The 18515-nt window shown below is 27.4% G+C and overlaps 6 protein-coding genes across 13 annotated transcripts in view; 3 read left to right on the forward strand and 3 right to left on the reverse strand.

Annotated features, from left to right (window-relative positions):
- Positions 1 to 201: 201 nt before the first annotated feature.
- On the reverse strand, positions 202 to 2932 carry LOC122634604 (synaptobrevin homolog YKT6). 4 transcript variants are annotated; one of them, XM_043823703.1, is made up of 6 exons: positions 2683 to 2932; positions 2502 to 2531; positions 2381 to 2437; positions 2026 to 2221; positions 1629 to 1900; positions 202 to 1463 (listed from the first exon to the last, which is right to left on the reverse strand). In XM_043823703.1, the coding sequence occupies exons 4-6, from the start codon at positions 2213 to 2215 to the stop codon at positions 1323 to 1325; spliced, it is 603 nt and encodes a 200-aa protein (XP_043679638.1). In that variant the 5' UTR covers positions 2216 to 2221; positions 2381 to 2437; positions 2502 to 2531; positions 2683 to 2932; the 3' UTR covers positions 202 to 1322. The 4 variants fall into 4 exon arrangements, with proteins under 4 accessions (XP_043679638.1, XP_043679637.1, XP_043679636.1 ...); XM_043823702.1 differs by having other exon boundaries at positions 2381 to 2531; XM_043823701.1 differs by having other exon boundaries at positions 2502 to 2932.
- Positions 2933 to 3264: 332 nt separating this feature from the next.
- LOC122634694 (inhibitor of growth protein 5) lies at positions 3265 to 4755 on the forward strand. The gene is made up of 4 exons (XM_043823884.1): positions 3265 to 3500; positions 3818 to 4270; positions 4348 to 4526; positions 4619 to 4755. The coding sequence occupies exons 1-4, from the start codon at positions 3464 to 3466 to the stop codon at positions 4718 to 4720; spliced, it is 771 nt and encodes a 256-aa protein (XP_043679819.1). The 5' UTR covers positions 3265 to 3463; the 3' UTR covers positions 4721 to 4755.
- A 1138-nt stretch (positions 4756 to 5893) lies between these two features.
- LOC122634692 (beta-1,3-galactosyltransferase 6) lies at positions 5894 to 7851 on the reverse strand. The gene is made up of 2 exons (XM_043823879.1): positions 6534 to 7851; positions 5894 to 6472 (listed from the first exon to the last, which is right to left on the reverse strand). Exons 1-2 carry the CDS (start codon positions 7247 to 7249, stop codon positions 6187 to 6189), a joined length of 1002 nt encoding a protein of 333 aa, XP_043679814.1. The 5' UTR covers positions 7250 to 7851; the 3' UTR covers positions 5894 to 6186.
- An 11-nt stretch (positions 7852 to 7862) lies between these two features.
- LOC122634693 (phosphomannomutase 2) lies at positions 7863 to 9995 on the forward strand. Of its 3 annotated transcripts, none has more exons than XM_043823882.1 (5): positions 7863 to 7998; positions 8689 to 8770; positions 8895 to 9089; positions 9154 to 9421; positions 9535 to 9995. In XM_043823882.1, exons 2-5 carry the CDS (start codon positions 8711 to 8713, stop codon positions 9798 to 9800), a joined length of 789 nt encoding a protein of 262 aa, XP_043679817.1. In that variant the 5' UTR covers positions 7863 to 7998; positions 8689 to 8710; the 3' UTR covers positions 9801 to 9995. The 3 variants fall into 3 exon arrangements, with proteins under 3 accessions (XP_043679817.1, XP_043679815.1, XP_043679816.1); XM_043823880.1 differs by lacking the exon at positions 7863 to 7998 and adding an exon at positions 8015 to 8444; XM_043823881.1 differs by lacking the exon at positions 7863 to 7998 and having other exon boundaries at positions 8015 to 8770.
- A 270-nt stretch (positions 9996 to 10265) lies between these two features.
- Positions 10266 to 13235, reverse strand: LOC122634690 (dual specificity mitogen-activated protein kinase kinase 6). 2 transcript variants are annotated; one of them, XM_043823878.1, is made up of 7 exons: positions 13082 to 13235; positions 12685 to 12876; positions 12423 to 12588; positions 12022 to 12258; positions 11408 to 11587; positions 11105 to 11322; positions 10266 to 11014 (listed from the first exon to the last, which is right to left on the reverse strand). In XM_043823878.1, the coding sequence occupies exons 2-7, from the start codon at positions 12747 to 12749 to the stop codon at positions 10870 to 10872; spliced, it is 1011 nt and encodes a 336-aa protein (XP_043679813.1). In that variant the 5' UTR covers positions 12750 to 12876; positions 13082 to 13235; the 3' UTR covers positions 10266 to 10869. The 2 variants fall into 2 exon arrangements, with proteins under 2 accessions (XP_043679813.1, XP_043679812.1); XM_043823877.1 differs by having other exon boundaries at positions 12958 to 13163.
- Positions 13236 to 13604: 369 nt separating this feature from the next.
- The window catches only part of LOC122634688 (gamma-tubulin complex component 3), a 9824-nt gene continuing 4913 nt past the window's right edge, over positions 13605 to 18515 (forward strand). Inside the window, exons 1-11 of one of the 2 annotated variants that reach the window (XM_043823866.1) lie at positions 13605 to 13915; positions 14132 to 14298; positions 14427 to 14559; positions 14653 to 15073; positions 15906 to 16411; positions 16502 to 16697; positions 16836 to 17040; positions 17138 to 17359; positions 17566 to 17697; positions 17770 to 18030; positions 18212 to 18491. In XM_043823866.1, the coding sequence (XP_043679801.1) occupies positions 13837 to 13915; positions 14132 to 14298; positions 14427 to 14559; positions 14653 to 15073; positions 15906 to 16411; positions 16502 to 16697; positions 16836 to 17040; positions 17138 to 17359; positions 17566 to 17697; positions 17770 to 18030; positions 18212 to 18388 (2499 nt within the window). In that variant the 5' untranslated portion in view covers positions 13605 to 13836 and the 3' untranslated portion in view covers positions 18389 to 18491. Of the gene's footprint in view, positions 13916 to 14131; positions 14299 to 14426; positions 14560 to 14652; positions 15074 to 15905; positions 16412 to 16501; positions 16698 to 16835; positions 17041 to 17137; positions 17360 to 17565; positions 17698 to 17769; positions 18031 to 18211; positions 18492 to 18515 lie in introns of those variants that run through there. The other variant, XM_043823867.1, reaches the window with a different exon arrangement.

Genomic DNA, 18515 nt, shown 5'->3' on the forward strand with positions numbered 1-18515 from the left:
GCGCGCGCGCACATAAATATACTTATGTATTTATATATAATGTATTGCAGAATTGTATGATATTGCTAATATAATTTATTCTTATATTATACATATATATGTATGTATATGTATATACATACATTAAAATAAGAAAATAAGAAAATTTATGCTTTCTTTCTTTCTTTCTCTCTCTCCTTTTCTATCTTTTCCTGTACATGCGCATTACTCAAAATTCTATCTGTTATTTTTGGTACAAATAAAGTGTATATATCAAATGTAACTAAAATAAATATAAAATACTTCTTCATACATGGATTATGAGTAGTAAAAGCACTGAATATACACATTATTTAATATAGCAAATGTTAATTCTTAAATCATGATGAATAATATTATTGTTTTTGTTGTTTATTGATAGAGCGATATTTTCCGATTTTATATTTCCAATAATATTACCAAGTTGCTTTTAATGCTACATTTTAATTATTTAATAAAGTGCAATTATTCTTTATATTAGATATTGGCTTACTGCAACATAGGTATCATATACATTAATATTTAAAATGTTATAAAAATCTAAAATTTTTAGCCAAAGATATATATATATATATATATATATATATATATATATATATAAACAGAAAATTTTACCATAATTATGCAGTAATATTTTTGTCTGTTTTTAATACTATCAATAACAGGCAAAAACGTTATTTTATCTGCAATAAATCTCATATGAAAAATATTAACACATTTACATTATTCTATGCAGATTTATACATGTTATACACATCCAAACATTTATAATTATTATAACATATAGTATAGTATATTCATGATATTTTTTAATGAAAAACATTAATTAAATCAGAATATCTAAACAGGTACATATCAAGTAGATTTTGTTCAAGCAATGATCATATTACAATATTTATTTGTTATTCTCTATGTCATTCCGATTGGTTAATATGAAAGTTTATATTAAAATTTTACATGTAAATTATTCAGTATCGGAATGTAATTGTAAGTTTGAACTCAAATAAATACAATAAGGATACATTTTTTTTACAGAGTTCTTAAAAAGCAAAATAACTCCTGATAATAAATACATTGGACCGTTTTGTATTAAAAGAATGATAAAAACTGGTAAAATATATTTTAGTTATTTAATTTCATTTAATACAACCGGCAGTGGTCCTTTTTTCCTGTTTTTCTAATGTAAAATTTCTAGATTTAAAGTTCATAATTAAAAGTTATTCTTCTTTTTAAAGGTGAAAAATGGATAATTCAATAGCTACATACAAGAAAATATAATTAGCAAATATCATCGAAAGGATTTTTTATGGAGCTAAGCTACAACAAGAATTTGTTTTCCTTGCTGTTTTATAAAATGCTTTTGATTGAGCACTGAGTCCTTCTGATTTTGAAACAAGATCATCTAGCTTTTCACCTCTTTGGAGCACAGCCTCGAGTGTATTATGCTGAAAAATGAAGATAAATGTAACAAAGGAAAAAAATATGTACACATAATTTTGTACAGAAATCAAAATAACTCAATGACATTCTTGATGTACAAAAACAGCATTTTATCTTATGCCTTGTCTTTTATAATACAATTTTAACATTCAATGTGCTTATGTGCTTACCAAGATAATTTTGGTTTCATCTAAATCATTTTGCATCTTTGTAAGAGAATCTGCTTCATTAGGATTCTGATATTTTGCCAGATAAACATTTATTTGAGCAAAATCAGTTGTAATCTCCTTCAATGTTGGCCATGTTGAAGGTGGATATTTTGCTACAAACTCATCTAAGACTTTTGTAATCAAGGTATGAGAAACTCTTCTAGGATACTCGTGGTCTGAGATAAGAACTCCTGCTAAGTTATCCGCACGAACATAAACATGGCACATATATTCTGTTGAAAAATCATTTCCATTGAGAACTCAACAAATCTATTAGAAAATTATTAAATCTATATATATTATGTATAATATTCATAAAGTATAAGTCAATTTTTGTATTAAAATTTTTATTTATTACCTCCTTCTTTCACACTCTGCCTAGCACTTATTTGAGTTCTTTCAACAATAGTCTTGCTGACAAAACCCATAAATTCCTTTATACTACCTCTTTGGAAGAATGAGAATGATTCAACGTCATAAGCAGCTTTTAAAGCGGTTGCTGAAGTTGGATTTTTGTATAATATTGTTAATGCATATAACTTGACCATTTTAAACTGAAATATATATCCTGATGTTTTATAACTCATACCTTTATTTAATTATTTCTTCATTTATTTACTTATTCAGAAAATAAATATCTCTCAATATAGTAAAATTTATATTTATAAAATGAATAAATATTATTCTAGAATTAAATATTATTATAGAATTACCTTTTTCTTATCAAAATTTGATTATATTTATGTTAAAAATTAGCCAGTTCAACAATGCTATAACATAATTATTTACTACAATTGCCACATTTTAAAGATATATTCTATTTATGGTACTAACCTGTTATTAACATGAATAGAGATTTATTTGCTGTTAATCAATAAATATGCAAAAATTTAGAAAAATAATACCATGTATATCTTACACACTAAAAAAAAATTACATTGCTAACTTTCTTATTATGTATTTTTGCTTTCGTCATAAAAAGAGAAAATAGTATATAATTATGTCAGAAACATACCTCAAATAAAAGAACTTTTCTATATATATATATATATGTATATGTATGTACATACATATATATTAGGTACAACTGTCAAAAGTTTCACAATGTCAATCATGCAATATTTGTACCAAATACTAGTCGTAGTACTAACAATGCCTTTCGTCCTAAATGTTTATTGATGAACCATTATTATTATCAACTACGTGTTCATCTATTCTAGTCTGATGAAAAACGGAGGCAGCCATTTTATATCTTCAACAGTGGTTCTCAACATGAACGTCTCTTCTTTTTTTTTTCTCAATATAAATAAATTATAGATTTATATTTTATTTTTTTTGATTATATTCGATAAAGAACGACACATATTGATATATTTTATTTATTATGTAATAAAATTTTAATAAGAATAGAATAGAACACTATAGATCGAACCTAAGACCTCCATATATAAAATATTCTTAGAAGTATCTTTTCATATATGTTACATGCTTTATGGCTTAAATTAATTTTTATAAATCTCATAATATCAAAAAATGTTATGGTATAAATAATAAGAAATAATTTAACAGTGCTTTTTAAAAATTCGCGCCGCAACCGTTACTGCCCGATGATTGGCTCCCACGACAATAATAATGTCCATCGCTTTCTATCATTAACGACCATCGATCGTTTACTTATGTGAAAATTTCATTTGTTTTTTTTGACAATAATGCAAGAAAATATTTCGTGCCAGTTTTTATATTGACGTTTCATTAAGAAGAAATCATTGTATTGTAAATTACCTGAAAAAAAAAACATGACTACGGCGCTTTATCTAGAGCATTATTTGGACAGTGAGTATTAAAGTTAGAGAATATTAAAATTAGTAATTACCGAAAGTATAAATTTCATATTAAATATTTCATATTAAATGTCTGAGTTTTATTGTATAATCTCTATTGTTTGCTGTTATATTTTATCAAAGTAATATCAACATGATAAATTTATTTATATTCATGCGGCCAATGTTTAAGAAAAACTTTGATATACTTCATATCATGTGTGTTTTATTATGTTTTGTGTGTGTGTGTGTGTGTGTGCATATATGTATATTATTTTAATACAGAAATACAAAGAAATCCAATTTTTAATAATAATATTTCTTTTACAGGTTTAGAACATTTACCAATTGAATTACAAAGAAATTTTACATTAATGCGAGATTTGGATGCGAGAGCTCAAGGACTTATGAAGGAGATAGATAAACTGGCAGATGATTATTTAAAGAATATAAAGAAGGAATCAACTGAAAAAAAGAAAGAACAGCTATCTCATATTCAGAGTTTATTTAATAAAGCTAAAGAATATGGCGACGATAAAGTTCAGTTAGCAATTCAAACATATGAACTTGTAGATAAGCATATTCGAAGATTAGATTCTGATCTTGCAAGGTTTGAAGCAGAGATACAGGATAAAGCTTTAAATAATAGCAGAGCTCAAGAAGAGAGTACTTCTACTAAAAAAGGAAGGAAAAAATTAAAGGAGAAAGAAAAACGAAAGAAGGGCACAGCAGGAGCTAGTAGCGAAGATGAATCTAAAAGTGCTAGGAAAAAACAAAAAAAAGGTACATTTAACTCATTTGTATATGTGTGTATATAGTATAATATTTAATTTTTATATTTATATATTATTGTATAACAGGTGGTTCAGTTGCTTCAGCTTCTTCAGCTGGAGCTGTTGGAAGTGGTGCTCAAGTAGATTCCACCACACTGGGTCATCCTGCGGATGTTTTGGATATGCCAGTAGATCCCAATGAACCAACTTATTGTTTGTGTCATCAAGTATCGTACGGAGAAATGATAGGTTGTGATAATCCGGATGTAAGTTAATCTATAATAGTATTAATAACAAAAAACTCTCTAATTCTCTTTTATCAAAATTATATAATAAATTAAATTTTATTTATTTCTAGTGTCCTATCGAATGGTTCCATTTTGCCTGTGTTGGTTTAACCACTAAGCCAAAAGGAAAATGGTATTGTCCTAAATGTACACAAGATAGGAAAAAGAAATGAATGCCAAAGGATAAACAATTGCATTAAGCAATTTTGAAAAAAGGAAGAACTTCGTCATATGCCAGTTCTAAAATTAGTGAATAACACCACGATTGGACATAAATTAAAATTTATTTGTAAAGAAAAATATACAAAGCCCTGTATTTTTATTGCATTCAAAATTGATGAGTGATCCTGCGATAGAAAACTATTTTTTTGTTTTCAGATAAACGCAGTGTTTAAATGATTTGAGAAAATCCCAAAAGAACTCATTAATTTTTATTGTAATGAAAGCATGGAGCTTGGATGCATATCGCAGAAGATGAAAGTTTGAGATTCGGCCATAATTTTAATTTTTGTTTTATAATTTATAATTTTTTAAAGTAATTATTTATTCATAATTCAGAATATGATAAATGTATATTTCTTATACATAAGACCTTTGTCTTTGGCCGCTTTTTGAACATCTGTGATTTGCTTATAACGAAAATGTTTTCCTATGAAATGGTATTGAAAGCTATACTCTCGGTAAATACAGTTTTTATATTTTGTAAATGTACATGAAATTAATCTGAATAAGTTTCATGCTGTTGAAGTAAACTAAAAATTAGATCTATGTAATTAAACAAAAAGAAAAGAATATATATATACATGTATATTTGATTTGCAGAAACAAGGATTGTGAGTCACTAATCCTCTATTATAATACGAGGGTTTTATGAAATATATTTACAATCTTACGTTATGGCTTTTTCTTCTTCAATGATCGATATAAAACAAGTACAAAAAGAAGCATCGATCGGTACATGGTTCATGCGTCGATGGTTCTCGATGTCTACAAGAATGTATTTTGTTTTAAAAGATATCATTTTCTTCCAATAGAGAACCATATAATTCTGATTCGATCAGAGAGAGAGAGGGAGAGGGAGAGAGAGAGAGAGAGAGAGAGAGAGAGGGAGGGAGGGAGGGAGGGAGGGAGAGAGAGAGTGTCTGGGCTTTTGTAAAATATTTAAAATAATGTAACATTCATTGAAAAGACAAAAATATATCAGGTAAGTTGATATATACATGCAAATAATGACATAATAATTGCTTTTAATATTTTATAAATGCATATAACACAGAATAAAGTAAGTTTTTCTCAAATAAATGAGTAAAATAAAATATACGTAATCAAGAAAAATATATTTGACTTACATAAATAAAAATTTTCGATTACTAGTCCTTTATTACAAAATATTTACAGCATCTATGTACAGATATGATCGCTATAACAGTAGCTGAATCATATTAAAGAATATTAATAATGTATATCTCAAATTTTAATTAAGTATTAAATTACATATCTTATAACACATTAGTAATATCACAAACTGAGTTGACTTTTTTTATATAATATGTGTAATATATTATTTATGAAGCAAAGCTCGAAAAGATTGTTTTAAGAGACTAAAATACTGAATAGGATAATAGGAATATTGATTATGTTAAGGAATTCCTGTTTGTCTAGTGCAACACTGACTAGGGGGTACAGTCCAATTATATCTATAACTCATACGATTTCTAATTTCTTTAGGACAAAGTGCTCCAGAAACTTGATAATACTCATACATATTTCTCATATTTTGTATAGTTTGCTTATGAGTAATTATGTATTGATTAGAGCAGCCACGTGATCTATACTCTGTATCAAAGCGTACATCATGCTTTCTTTCTATATTTGCTAATGGTGCAAGCCATAATCCAACAGACACATCTTCTGAATTGTGCAGTCTGAAAAAAGTATAATAATATATCTTTCCTAAGGACAAAAAGATTTTAAAAAAATACTTACTTAAGAATTTCCATATTACTAATAATGAACTGGATAAGATTATATGACAATATATATCCACCACCCAATGCATATGGCAAATAGTAATCACATAAAATCCAATCCATTTCTTTCCATGGTCCGCTTCTTTTCACTTGTGCTTTTCCATTGAAAAAACCCCAATATAATTCTCTCTTCGTACCTTTATTTTGCCATCTGTCTAATTCCTTTAATATTCTATGTACAAGTACGAATGTGTCGTCGTCGCACTTAAGTAAATAATCAAAATCATAATACTCATAAATCTCTTTAAAAGAATATAGAAGTTTCTTTGTCAATGTCCTATAAGAATCTTGCAGCTTCGGTAACAAAAGTAAATCATTAAATTTTTGTTTCTCAGACAATAACGTATCTCTTTGTTCGGGTAAAATATCCAACGTTCCCACTGCAAAAAGATGCTTCACTGATGCATGTTTTTCAGAAAGCCATGTTTTTCTAACAGTATCCCTTTGCTCCAAATTTTCTGGACTCGTTAGAATTAATATTATTAGTCTGAATTTGGATTTATCTTGAATCATTTGATCGCTGGACGAACACTTTGCGGATGATAAATAATGTACGCATAAGAACAGAAATGAAAGTGTAACAAGTAACGTCGGAATATTGATTCTAAAATGATATTTTTTTGTTAACATCGTTACGAACGCATTTCTTGCATTACGACAGAAAGGCAACATTTATCTGTTATTTAAATAAACACACGAGATCGAAAACATGCTTCTTCTCGTGCTAATATTATGAAATTATTATACCCATTTTTTATTTAGAGACGTCAAATTTTGCATTTTACTTCGTTCTTTTGACAATGGGATTCAAAACTTCAGATCGGCTTTTCAGATGGCATTATATGTGTTACAAATGTGGCGACATCTGAACGGATTGAATAGATGATATGAAAAATAGCAAAAAACATGTCTGATATATCTATGCAGCCTGATATACAAGCGACAAAAATGAATAAAGAAAATGTAGTTGTTTGTTACTTTTGACAGTTTAACAATTTTTACGTTGTGAATATACTAAATACTGAATTATAGTGAATAAATAATAAAATGCACAACTGTAAGACCAGTAACTGTATACAGTAATTGGATTTAAATTGTGAATTAAAAAAATTATAAAACTTACATTGACATTAATTGTTCGATTTGAAAATATGTTGTTCGCCCTGCTCTCCTCGTCAAAGATAAGTCAGTTTAGATTTCTTTTCTCTAGAAGCATTAATTTTAATTTTATAGATACATCGCACACCTTCTTCTAAATTCATGCATTTCCAAAGAATACGTAATTATTCATTTACGTCAAATTAGTTTATATATCTGGATTGCCTCTATATAGATATATTTATCTAAAAACTTGGAATTGTTAAAGAAGACGATATTAAGAATAGACAATTTTTCCATAATAAATCAAATTTATTGTCATGGTAATGTATGCCTATTATTAATGGATCTTCATTAATATCTATTTATAATCCAACTGGTTCTTATTAATTATATTTTTTTTATCGACATCAATCGCATTTGTAGAAATTTATGAAATAGGATTGATAAGATAACGTATACGGATAAATTCATACTTTGGAAGTAGTAACATGTGATTATATAGAGAGCGACGCGTAAACGTGGACATTTTTCTTTACATATGTTTTGACATTTCAAAAACTTTTCGCTCGATCTTTTCGAAAGATTTACAAATAATAGATTTAGGAATTTATTTTTCTATGTCTTATCGCCGCGGTGAGATTATATTTATACAATTAATTCAAAGAAGTACGCTTAACTTTTCGATCAAACATCTAAAGTAGTCCAATTTGATTTAAGTTTTTCTCGTGACGTGAGATTGCTTACATATATCGCTATAGAGGACACGGTAAGATTTTATTTCCGATATTATAATATTGAAATACACATATTGATAATACGAAGTTCAAATTTTTTTTATTTTATCTCTATCAATATCGTAACATAATTGTGTCGTTTCTCTATTTTCTGCTAGTCTCGTCATTTCTGATATTCGCGCGCGTGCCTCTACGCCCTATATACACATACATATGTATCTACTTTTGTTTTGATTTTTTTTTCTTCTCTTTATATATCACCCACGCATGTTTCAGATTATTGGAAGAAACTATTAGGATGTCGAAAAAAATCATATGTTTATTTGATATAGATGGCACATTAACTGAACCAAGACAAGTATGATATTAATGATGTTGTATGCATATTGTTGTTATCATGACGTTTCAATATTTGATTTTTCTTTATTTATTTATTTATTTTTTTTCCATTATAAATAATACATGTTTATGATTATTTCTAGCCAATCAAGAGCAATGTTGAGAAATTTCTTTTGACTATTTTGAAAAAAGATTTTGATATTGCCGTAGTTAGTGGATCAGATTTGAATAAAATCAAGGAACAACTTGGTAATGAAAATATATTTGAGAAATATAAATACATTTTTGCAGAAAATGGTCTTGTTTCTTTCAGGGATGGCAATTTATTACCATCACAGGTATTTGATAAGTCATTTCTTTATCAATTATATTATATATATTAATGCTTCAACATCTTTATAGACAATTCAAAGTATAATTGGAGAAGATGTACTACAAGATGTAATAAATTTCTCATTAAAATATATATCAGAACTCAAACTACCATTTAAACGTGGAACTTTCATAGAGTTTAGAACTGGCATGCTCAACATTTCACCAGTTGGACGTAATTGTACAAAGGAAGAACGTGAACAATTTTATGAATATGACATAGAAAATCAAGTGCGCCAAAAATTTATACAAGCACTTAAGAAAGAATTTCCTAATTTAGCCTTGACATATAGCATAGGTAAGTAATTTTTTGTTTTTATATGCGCGCGCATGTACACACACACACACATACTATATATTTTTCTTCCATATAAATTATTTATTATAATGCGTTTCTTTTTAATTTAATAGGTGGACAAATATCTTTTGACGTGTTCCCAATTGGTTGGGATAAAACATATTGTTTAAGGCATATACAAGGCTACGAAGAAATACACTTTTTTGGTGATAAAACAGCTCTTGGTGGCAATGATCATGAGATTTATGAAAGTGATTTAACTGTTGGACATCGTGTAACTGGTCCTGAAGATACGATTAATCAACTAAATATCCTTATAACTCTTGTTAAAGAGAATAAAGAAAAGGAACAAATAGCAATACCAATGCAATGTGTATAAGTTACACCGTACATATGTTGATAAAAATTTTTGTTGTAAATACTAAGATATTGTTAAATATTATGCCAAATTTTCAATATAAAAAAGATATTAATATTGAATGGTAGATTGTTTTTCAACATATATCATAAACTGTTTTTATTTTATTTCAAAAATGAATTATAATAAATAAAGAACTCATTAATTGTTGCTAAACCTTTCAAATATTAAATAAAATATATCTCCTATTGTGTATATACATTATATTGTATTAAAATATAAATATATACGATTCACGTGCTTGTATGAAATTTTAATAATTTACGTTATTCATACGAGTTAATGAAGTAAGAATTATTTTAATAATGAAAAAAATAAAATTCCTAATTCGTAACTAATTATTAGCGTGCGTGTGTTTTATATATATAATAATATAGATTATTATTCATAAAAAATCAAGTGGTTTTACAATAATTGTAGAGAACGTATGAAAGAAAAATATATTTCATTATATCATTTCCACAAGGGCTTATTAATTAAGTTTATTGGTTTCAAATAATTGAAAAGTGATACACATAATGCTCATTTATTAAAGATTTATAAAGATGAATTTACTAGAAGTTTTCTTTTTAATTTCCTTCTTTCAAGCAACTTTATTATAATCAAAGTACTATCAATTATTTAGGCTGCATGAACGTCATAAAGGTACAATAAATCCAAATGCTTCAGAAAATGGATATATTATAAGATTTCACGTAGTTTATCGCTAATTATGCAGAAATATGATATAAAGAAGTAAATTTATATTATTAGATTGTGTAGAAAGTATTTGTAAATATTTACATGTCTCGATCCATCACTTTTTAATTTAATACAGATCGAAAAATGTATAATGAGAATACAGAGAATGATTCAATAATTAAAAATTGTTGTACTTTTGTACCTCTTTACTTTAAGATCAAATTGAATACGAGAATAATTTTATATGTATGATAGGACGCGCAAAAATAAAATTATACGACTTCATTGTGAAGTACAAATGTACATTAGAGTTACAATATAAACTCTATATGAGTAATTCTTATATGTACTATGCAAGTTGCTCGAGTTCAGGTAAATCTAAAATTTGTCCAACGAACTCAGCAACATCGGTATCTTTTTTCGCATGTTCTTTAATAAAACTGAGTTCCAAAAGTTGGCTGTAATTTGGACGAGCAGTATAGTCCTTCATCAAACTGAAAAGTTATTGTTTGAATACACTTTCATGTTATGTCATATAGATTTTTAGAAAATGATCCTGTTTATAAACATTATTTCTTATTTACCATTTATTAATAAATTCCTCAAAACTAGATGAAAACTTGCCAGGAGGTAATTTTGGTGCTTCGTCTTTAACAACTTGCTTCAATTGTTCAAATGGTGTACCCCATGATTCATAAGGAAATTTTCCTGTAGCTAATTCGACAAGAGAAATTCCTAAAGACCAGACATCAGACCTGATGTCATACTGAGAAGGGTTTCCTGATGGATCTATCCTTTCTGGCTAAAAGAAAATAATGATAAAGAATATATCATAGTAGATGAAAATAAAAAAAAAAAAAATTATAATAAATCACGTAGAAACGTACAGCCATGTATGGTTTACATCCAGCATCTATAGTTTTAGCAACAGAATCAACAAGGTAACCAGAAATTCCAAAATCACAGATTTTAACTTCTCCTTCGCGATTAATTAGAATATTACTGGGCTTGACATCTCTATGTATAACTCTTAGTTTCGAATAGAGATAATGCAATGCACTGACTACCTGTAAATATAAGACATAACGATGCAATGATTTTATCAATAAATTTGCATAAAATTTTTATGTTAACAATGAGTAAAGGTTACACCAATGCATCCCTTTACCCGCCCCGTTCATGCCTTTATCCAGTTTCATTAACTCAGCCAGCTCATCCTATTACAGCATCTCAGTGTACAACATCAGGTTTAAGAAAAGGAGCAATGGAAGTGGATGTGTGAATGAGAGCATTGTCTTAACAACTGGCTATAAACTGCATATACCATATCTAGGCCCTATTGATAAGTATCAAAAGTTTGAACACAAACATACCAAAACTGAGTTTCAATTTAACTCTCTCTTAAAAAAAGTTATCAGACAAAATGAATTTTAATTCTATACATATACAGATAAAACTGTAAACACATTTTATTTTATAGTTTTGAAATTGTAATCCTTACAGCAAATGCCACTTTTCCTAAGATATCTTCTGGAATTGCATGTCCATGCTTGTAGACTTTTGTGTAAAATTTATCAAGACTCATGTCCATCACCTCCATACATATCCAGACATCACCTTCTCTAAACAATGCTCCATAGAATTGTACAGTATACAGACACGCCGAACTACGCATAGAAATATCCAAATCCATAAGTAAACGTTTCTGTTCTTGTGTGTTGACCGTGGCAGTTATCCTCTGTGTGTGATATATATATATATGTATATATATATAAATTATCTTAAATTATTTATCACATAATAAATTGTCCTATTAATAATATTATAATAAACCTATTTGGCTTCAACATATACATCAATGTTAATAAATAAATAATGTACTTGTTATAATTTTTCCTTTACCTTAACTGCCATAATGGTCCCACTTTGTTTATGTCGCATTTTATCAACAACGCCATAAGCCCCGCGTCCAAGTATACACAACGTCTCTAAATCATCTGCCTCTACTACAAATGTTTTCTCGCCTATAGTTATCGTAGTTCTTTTATCTAAATTTCTTGGAGGTGTCCTATTATAACACACACACACACACACACACAAGTTCTATATATGAATTTATATTTTTATATAAATATAATTTTTTTATAATCACGTTATTACATACACAGGAGCAATAGCTTCATCAGAGACTTGCAATTTCAAGTTCCGTTTTCCTTTTCGAAAAGCCATTGTGTTATCTTATGCCAAAAAGATGCCTTTATATGCCTATCGAAAAATTTAATGACTCCTACATATAAGTAAAATTCATGTTTATTTCCATTAGAATATACTAATTTATATCTGAGATATAAATTATCTGTAAAGATAAAAAGGAAATATTAAGTTTCCATCAAGTATCTCATCTATAATATAGAGATGACGTTAGGTTATTTCATACAAAATATCTTCTGAGTGCATTGATGATAATAGATAATTGTAGAAAAAACTGTGATTTTCTTATTACTTCGATCAATAGAGCATAATCCATTTTTATTTCTACCTAGAGAAAAACATTACGTTACCTAAGGAGGGTAACGATAAAATTCCAAAGCTCCGTTGCCCAAATATGAAGTTTTTCACAAACTTAAATGATAGACTGAAGGTATTCACAGAGATCAGTGCTGCCACAACAACGATTACTTACGATTACTTCGATTAATTATGATATTCGACCTTTGATTTTGTAGATATCTTTTAAAGTTCCATTTCCTTCCTATTCTCTTGATTGGTCTAGTCAAATATAATTACTAATCATAGATTCCCAATGAATTTATAGAAATTTCGTACAAGCGCATATAAACGTTATTGACTCTTTTTTTACCATGATATAGACAATCATTACCAACTAGCATCAGGATATATGACATACATATCTCCTGATTACCGATTACGTACGTTTTTAAAAAATTTTCTGGAAAGAAATATTAGTAACATTTTAAAATGTTACAAAATCCAATGTCTATTCTTCTTTTATAGATTATTCTGATACATTTTCTTTCTTTCTTTTTTTTTTTTTTTTTTTTCTTTATTCCTTTTACTTTATAGTAAATATGTATTTAATATTAATTTAATCTTTTCAATTCCAAATAACATACATTCGTCCTTTATTTCTATTGTAATAATGCATGGCGCGCGCGCGAGGAAGAGAATTATCTGTCCTATATCAGATTATATCTTTCAAAACTAAATAAACAAATTGCATTTACATCGTTAACATTTTTATTTACAAAAGTGTAACAACTGAATTTTTCCTTTTTTTTTTTTTTTTGTTTTTAAAATGAGTGGCACAGAAGAAGAAAATGTCGCTGATTTGGTTCAAAAAATGATTATTTCGTTTTTCGGTGAACAGAAACCAGGTTAGTCGATAATATTAAAAACATTTCATGAAGTATTGGTATATTATCATCGTTCTTTATATCGTATGCTATCACAATTATTAACGCACATTTATATTAGTGTATCCATACTAAACTAAAAAATTGGCAATTTTCTGATATCAAATTAAATCAATTTTAATCATCTATGTTTATTACAAAGAAGAATGTATTATAATTGTTCTTGTACGATTACAGAACTTCTTAGAAGATTTATGAGATTCTCCTTGGAGTTGTTTTCATCTATTCAAGGAGTAGAAACGTTAAGAGAAGATGAAATATTGGTTGCCAGTTCTATAAGAAGTAAATTGTCATCTCAAGATGCAATGCGATTTGACAAGTTGCACAATGATCTGAGAATTGGGGTAATAGTATATATTTTACATATTATAAATGTGGTATTTTACTATTACTTTAACTATCTTATATATTAAATTTGAGTTTGTAAATATATATATATAAATGTATTTATATAAATATTATTTTCATATAGCCCTTGAGAAACCGTATAAGTGTTTTAGTATTTCTACTAAACTTAAATCAAACAACTGAGCAAAGAAGAGACAAACTTTTTTCTTTTCCAGACATAAAGTCTAATTTAAATACTCCTATTGTATCTATTAGCGGTATGTAAGTTTATATATAACTTTTAAATACCTACTTATCTTTTGCAAACTAACTTTTTGAATTAATGTAAACCTTCAATGTTTTATGATTAGGACAACCATCTCAATCCTCATGGAGTCAGGCACAGCAGGTTGTGTCGATAAATACTATGGAAACAAATTTACGTGGTCCTCTTGTAAATCAAAACAATGTATTTCGAGAAGAATATGTTTCAGAAGATGTATTGATACAAGACCTAATATATTGTTTCCAAGGTATCGAAGGAAAATTTTTAAAATTAGATTCAAATTATGGATTTCAAATTGACCCTGTAGCAAACATCAGTAGTTCACAAAAGCAAGCTGTTTTAAGATTGAGCGAGCTTGGATATTTATATAACACTTTACGCAGAAGTGCAGAAAGAATATCTGCAGCAGGTATTGGTAGAGTTGCAGAAAGTTTTGTTGCAGTATTGCAAAAAGAATTATCAGAATATTATAAGTTCATTGCTATAATGCAGGAAGAGGTAAACAGGTAATAAAGTTTTATATAAATTTTTATTCTAAGTGCACAAGATATTATAGTTCTCAATTTTTTTATAAGCTCAGTTTCATGGTAGTTAATTCAATACGAATTTATTTTAAAATTTAGCTTGTTCTTTTTATGTTGCATATAAAGAGAAAATTTGGAACATTTGAGATATTTATACAAACATAAAAAATTTAATATATTATAAGCCCAGGAAAACTATAATAATATGTCATGACTAATGGAATGATTAATATTTTCTTATGTGGCTATGCAAATATAGATTAAGGATTAAAACGAGTTCTATATATTTTTAAATATTTTGAATAAAAATATATTTATTTAGTTATATATTAGAGGAATTATGGAAAACTTATTAGAATTTGATGTAAATTAAATATTAAGATAACAAAGATAGGAAATCAAACTTCTTTACAACTTGTAGCTGCACATGTTATGATTAGTAGATTATTTGAATAGATAGTAGATTATTTAAAAATTTATTTTAGAAATTTTTCCTGATTTTGTTTTTGTTTGTCAAAAGCATTTGTATTAAGTTATCGACACAAAAAAATGATTTTCATATTATTTGTAATTTACATTCTTCATTATGTAATCATATAAATTACAACATTTTTTATATATTTTAGAAAAAGCTTCAATACTCGTATTTTCTTTCTGCAAAATTTCTACAATATTTTCTTTCATAACAAATAATGAATATCTTCAGATCTATGTTTTATATTTATGAAAGAAAAATGTAGTATGAATTAAAAATATATACAATGCTCAAATTAAATATTATATGTAGTAACTCATGAATGAATTCATATATTAGGTCACAAAATCAGCTGGGTTACTACGGAATTACACTTTCGCACTTACATATTTGGGCATATGATCCCTTGGAAACTTTGAAATGGCTAGCAAGTGTAACCAGAGCTTGTCAAGGCCAAAAAGGAGGATTACTAGCTTCAACTATATATGAATTTAGTTATCATGGCGATGCAAATGCAAAAAAATTAATGAAAAGAATATTGGAAAGCGTTTGCGTTCCTCTATATAATATGCTGATGAGATGGATCACAGATGGACAATTGGATGATCCATACAATGAGTTTTTTATTGAAACATGCGCAGATGTAGCAGGAGATAGAATGTGGCATGAAAAATATCAAGTTAGAAATGCAATGGTACCTTCTTTTATTACTAAAGGACAAGCAAAAATGATATTAGGAACAGGAAAAAGTATTAATTTTTTACGTGAAGTATGTAAAGATTTTTCACCATGGCAACAAGGCAGAGAAACGGAAATGTTTAAAAATACGGAAGACCAATATAATGGTTTAAACAGTTTAATTTTATTTCTTATTATTTTTTTTACTCGTTCTACATTTTTTTATTCTCTTTTTCAAAAATTTCTTTTATTTACAGCAGTTGAGATATTCCTTGATATGGATCCAGATGGTCGTTTACAAACGATTATGGATGGAATTTATAAGGAAACATCTACAAGAGTTGTTGAAATTTTAACGAAACAATGTCATCTTCTTGATCACTTACAAGGAATAAAAAGTTATTTATTACTTGGCCAAGGACACTTTATCCAACACCTTATGCACTTATTAGAGTAATGCATTTATTTGATTTAAGAATAATATTTTTTTAATATATCTCGAATAACTTTTTTTTTATTTTATTATTAAAATTTTCATCTAGAAGAATAATTATAAAAATTTCACTCTTTTATAGTTTCACTTTCTTTTAGGCCAGAATTAGCAAAACCAGCAAATTCTTTATATCCACATAACATATCGTCCATATTGGAAACAGCAATAAGAGCAACAAGTACAAATTTAGAAGATGTAGATGTGCAAAGACGTTTAGATGTCAGATTGTTAGGACCTTCGGATAATGAAACAGGATGGGATATATTTATATTGGATTATAATGTTGATGGACCTATAGGAACTGTAAGAATAACCATTATTTATCCAAAATGGAAACGTATCATCTTCTTTTAAACAATATTGGCATATGTAATATATACATTGTGTATATTTAATTCAGATTTTGGAGCCGTGTAGTCAGACTTATCAAACAGTATTTTTTGCATTATGGAGAGCAAAAAGAATGGAATCAATATTATCTGCAATATGGAAGCAACAAATTACGTCAGCAAAAATATTTCGAAAAATGCCAGAAATTTTGCCAATTCAAAATCAAATTCATCTTATTACAAGCAGTATGGTTCATTTGGTTCATCAATTGCAGTATTATTTTTTATTTGAGGTAAAACTAATTTTTATAATGAATCTGTGTCATATTTGTATGTGTGTGTATATATATGAACAGTTTTAAATGAACCATAAATGGGAATTTAATCATTAATTTGTAGCTGTTATTATATATATATATATATATATATATATATATATATAACATTATATATATATATATATATATATATATATATATAAAAGAATAACAAATTTTAGGTAATTGAGTGTTCTTGGGATGCATTTAATAAACAACTTGGACAAGCATCTTCGCTTGATGAAATAATAACTGCTCATGATCAATTTGTAGATGCAGTAAGACGTGGCATCTTATTGGATGAAAAATCTCAAGTAATTATTTGATTCTGTTCTTAAATATATTATATTACAACTAGAATAATCTGAATATATTACACTCATTAGGAATTAATGGATCATCTACGTTCTGTCTATAGTCCAATTCTAGACTTACAAAGTCTTGTAGAAACGTTTCTTATACGTGCTACTCAAGAACATGAAGCAAAGTTGTCTGCTGATAATTTCTCACAAGTCGTAAGTGAACAAACAAAATCATGGGGACGTAGCACTGCTAATGATATAGATACTAAAGAACGCCAAACAGCATTCTTAAAATATTTGAACACTCTATCTATTCAACTAAGATTATTGTACAGAACTTATCAGGTAATAATATATAATTATAAAATATATTATCAATTGAGGAAACTAATTACTATTTCACATATTCATACGTATCATTACATGTATATGTGATATATACAAATGTGTATATATCACATGTGTTTATTATTCACATATACCACAAATATAATTTATTAAAATATAAAATGTTTCTACTTTGTAGGATAGAGTGAAAAAATTTCTATTAATGCTTGCCTTTGCGGAAGATGTTTCTTTGCAATTACTCAGCGTACGACTAGATTTTAACGAATATTATAAAAGAAAAGATAGCCGATTAGTTGTGCCATTGACGTATCAGCATCGTAGGCAGAGCGATCAAAGTTTTCTTATCACTAAATGAAGGCTATTAATAATAATAAAAGAGATTTACTAAAACTTTTGTATACGCAAACTGTGTTTGTTATACATTTTAGGTGTGCGCACGCGCACACACAACTAAATTTATATATATATATATATATATATAT

This window comes from Vespula pensylvanica, chromosome 15, assembly GCF_014466175.1.
Source record: "Vespula pensylvanica isolate Volc-1 chromosome 15, ASM1446617v1, whole genome shotgun sequence".
NCBI lineage: Eukaryota > Metazoa > Arthropoda > Insecta > Hymenoptera > Vespidae > Vespula > Vespula pensylvanica.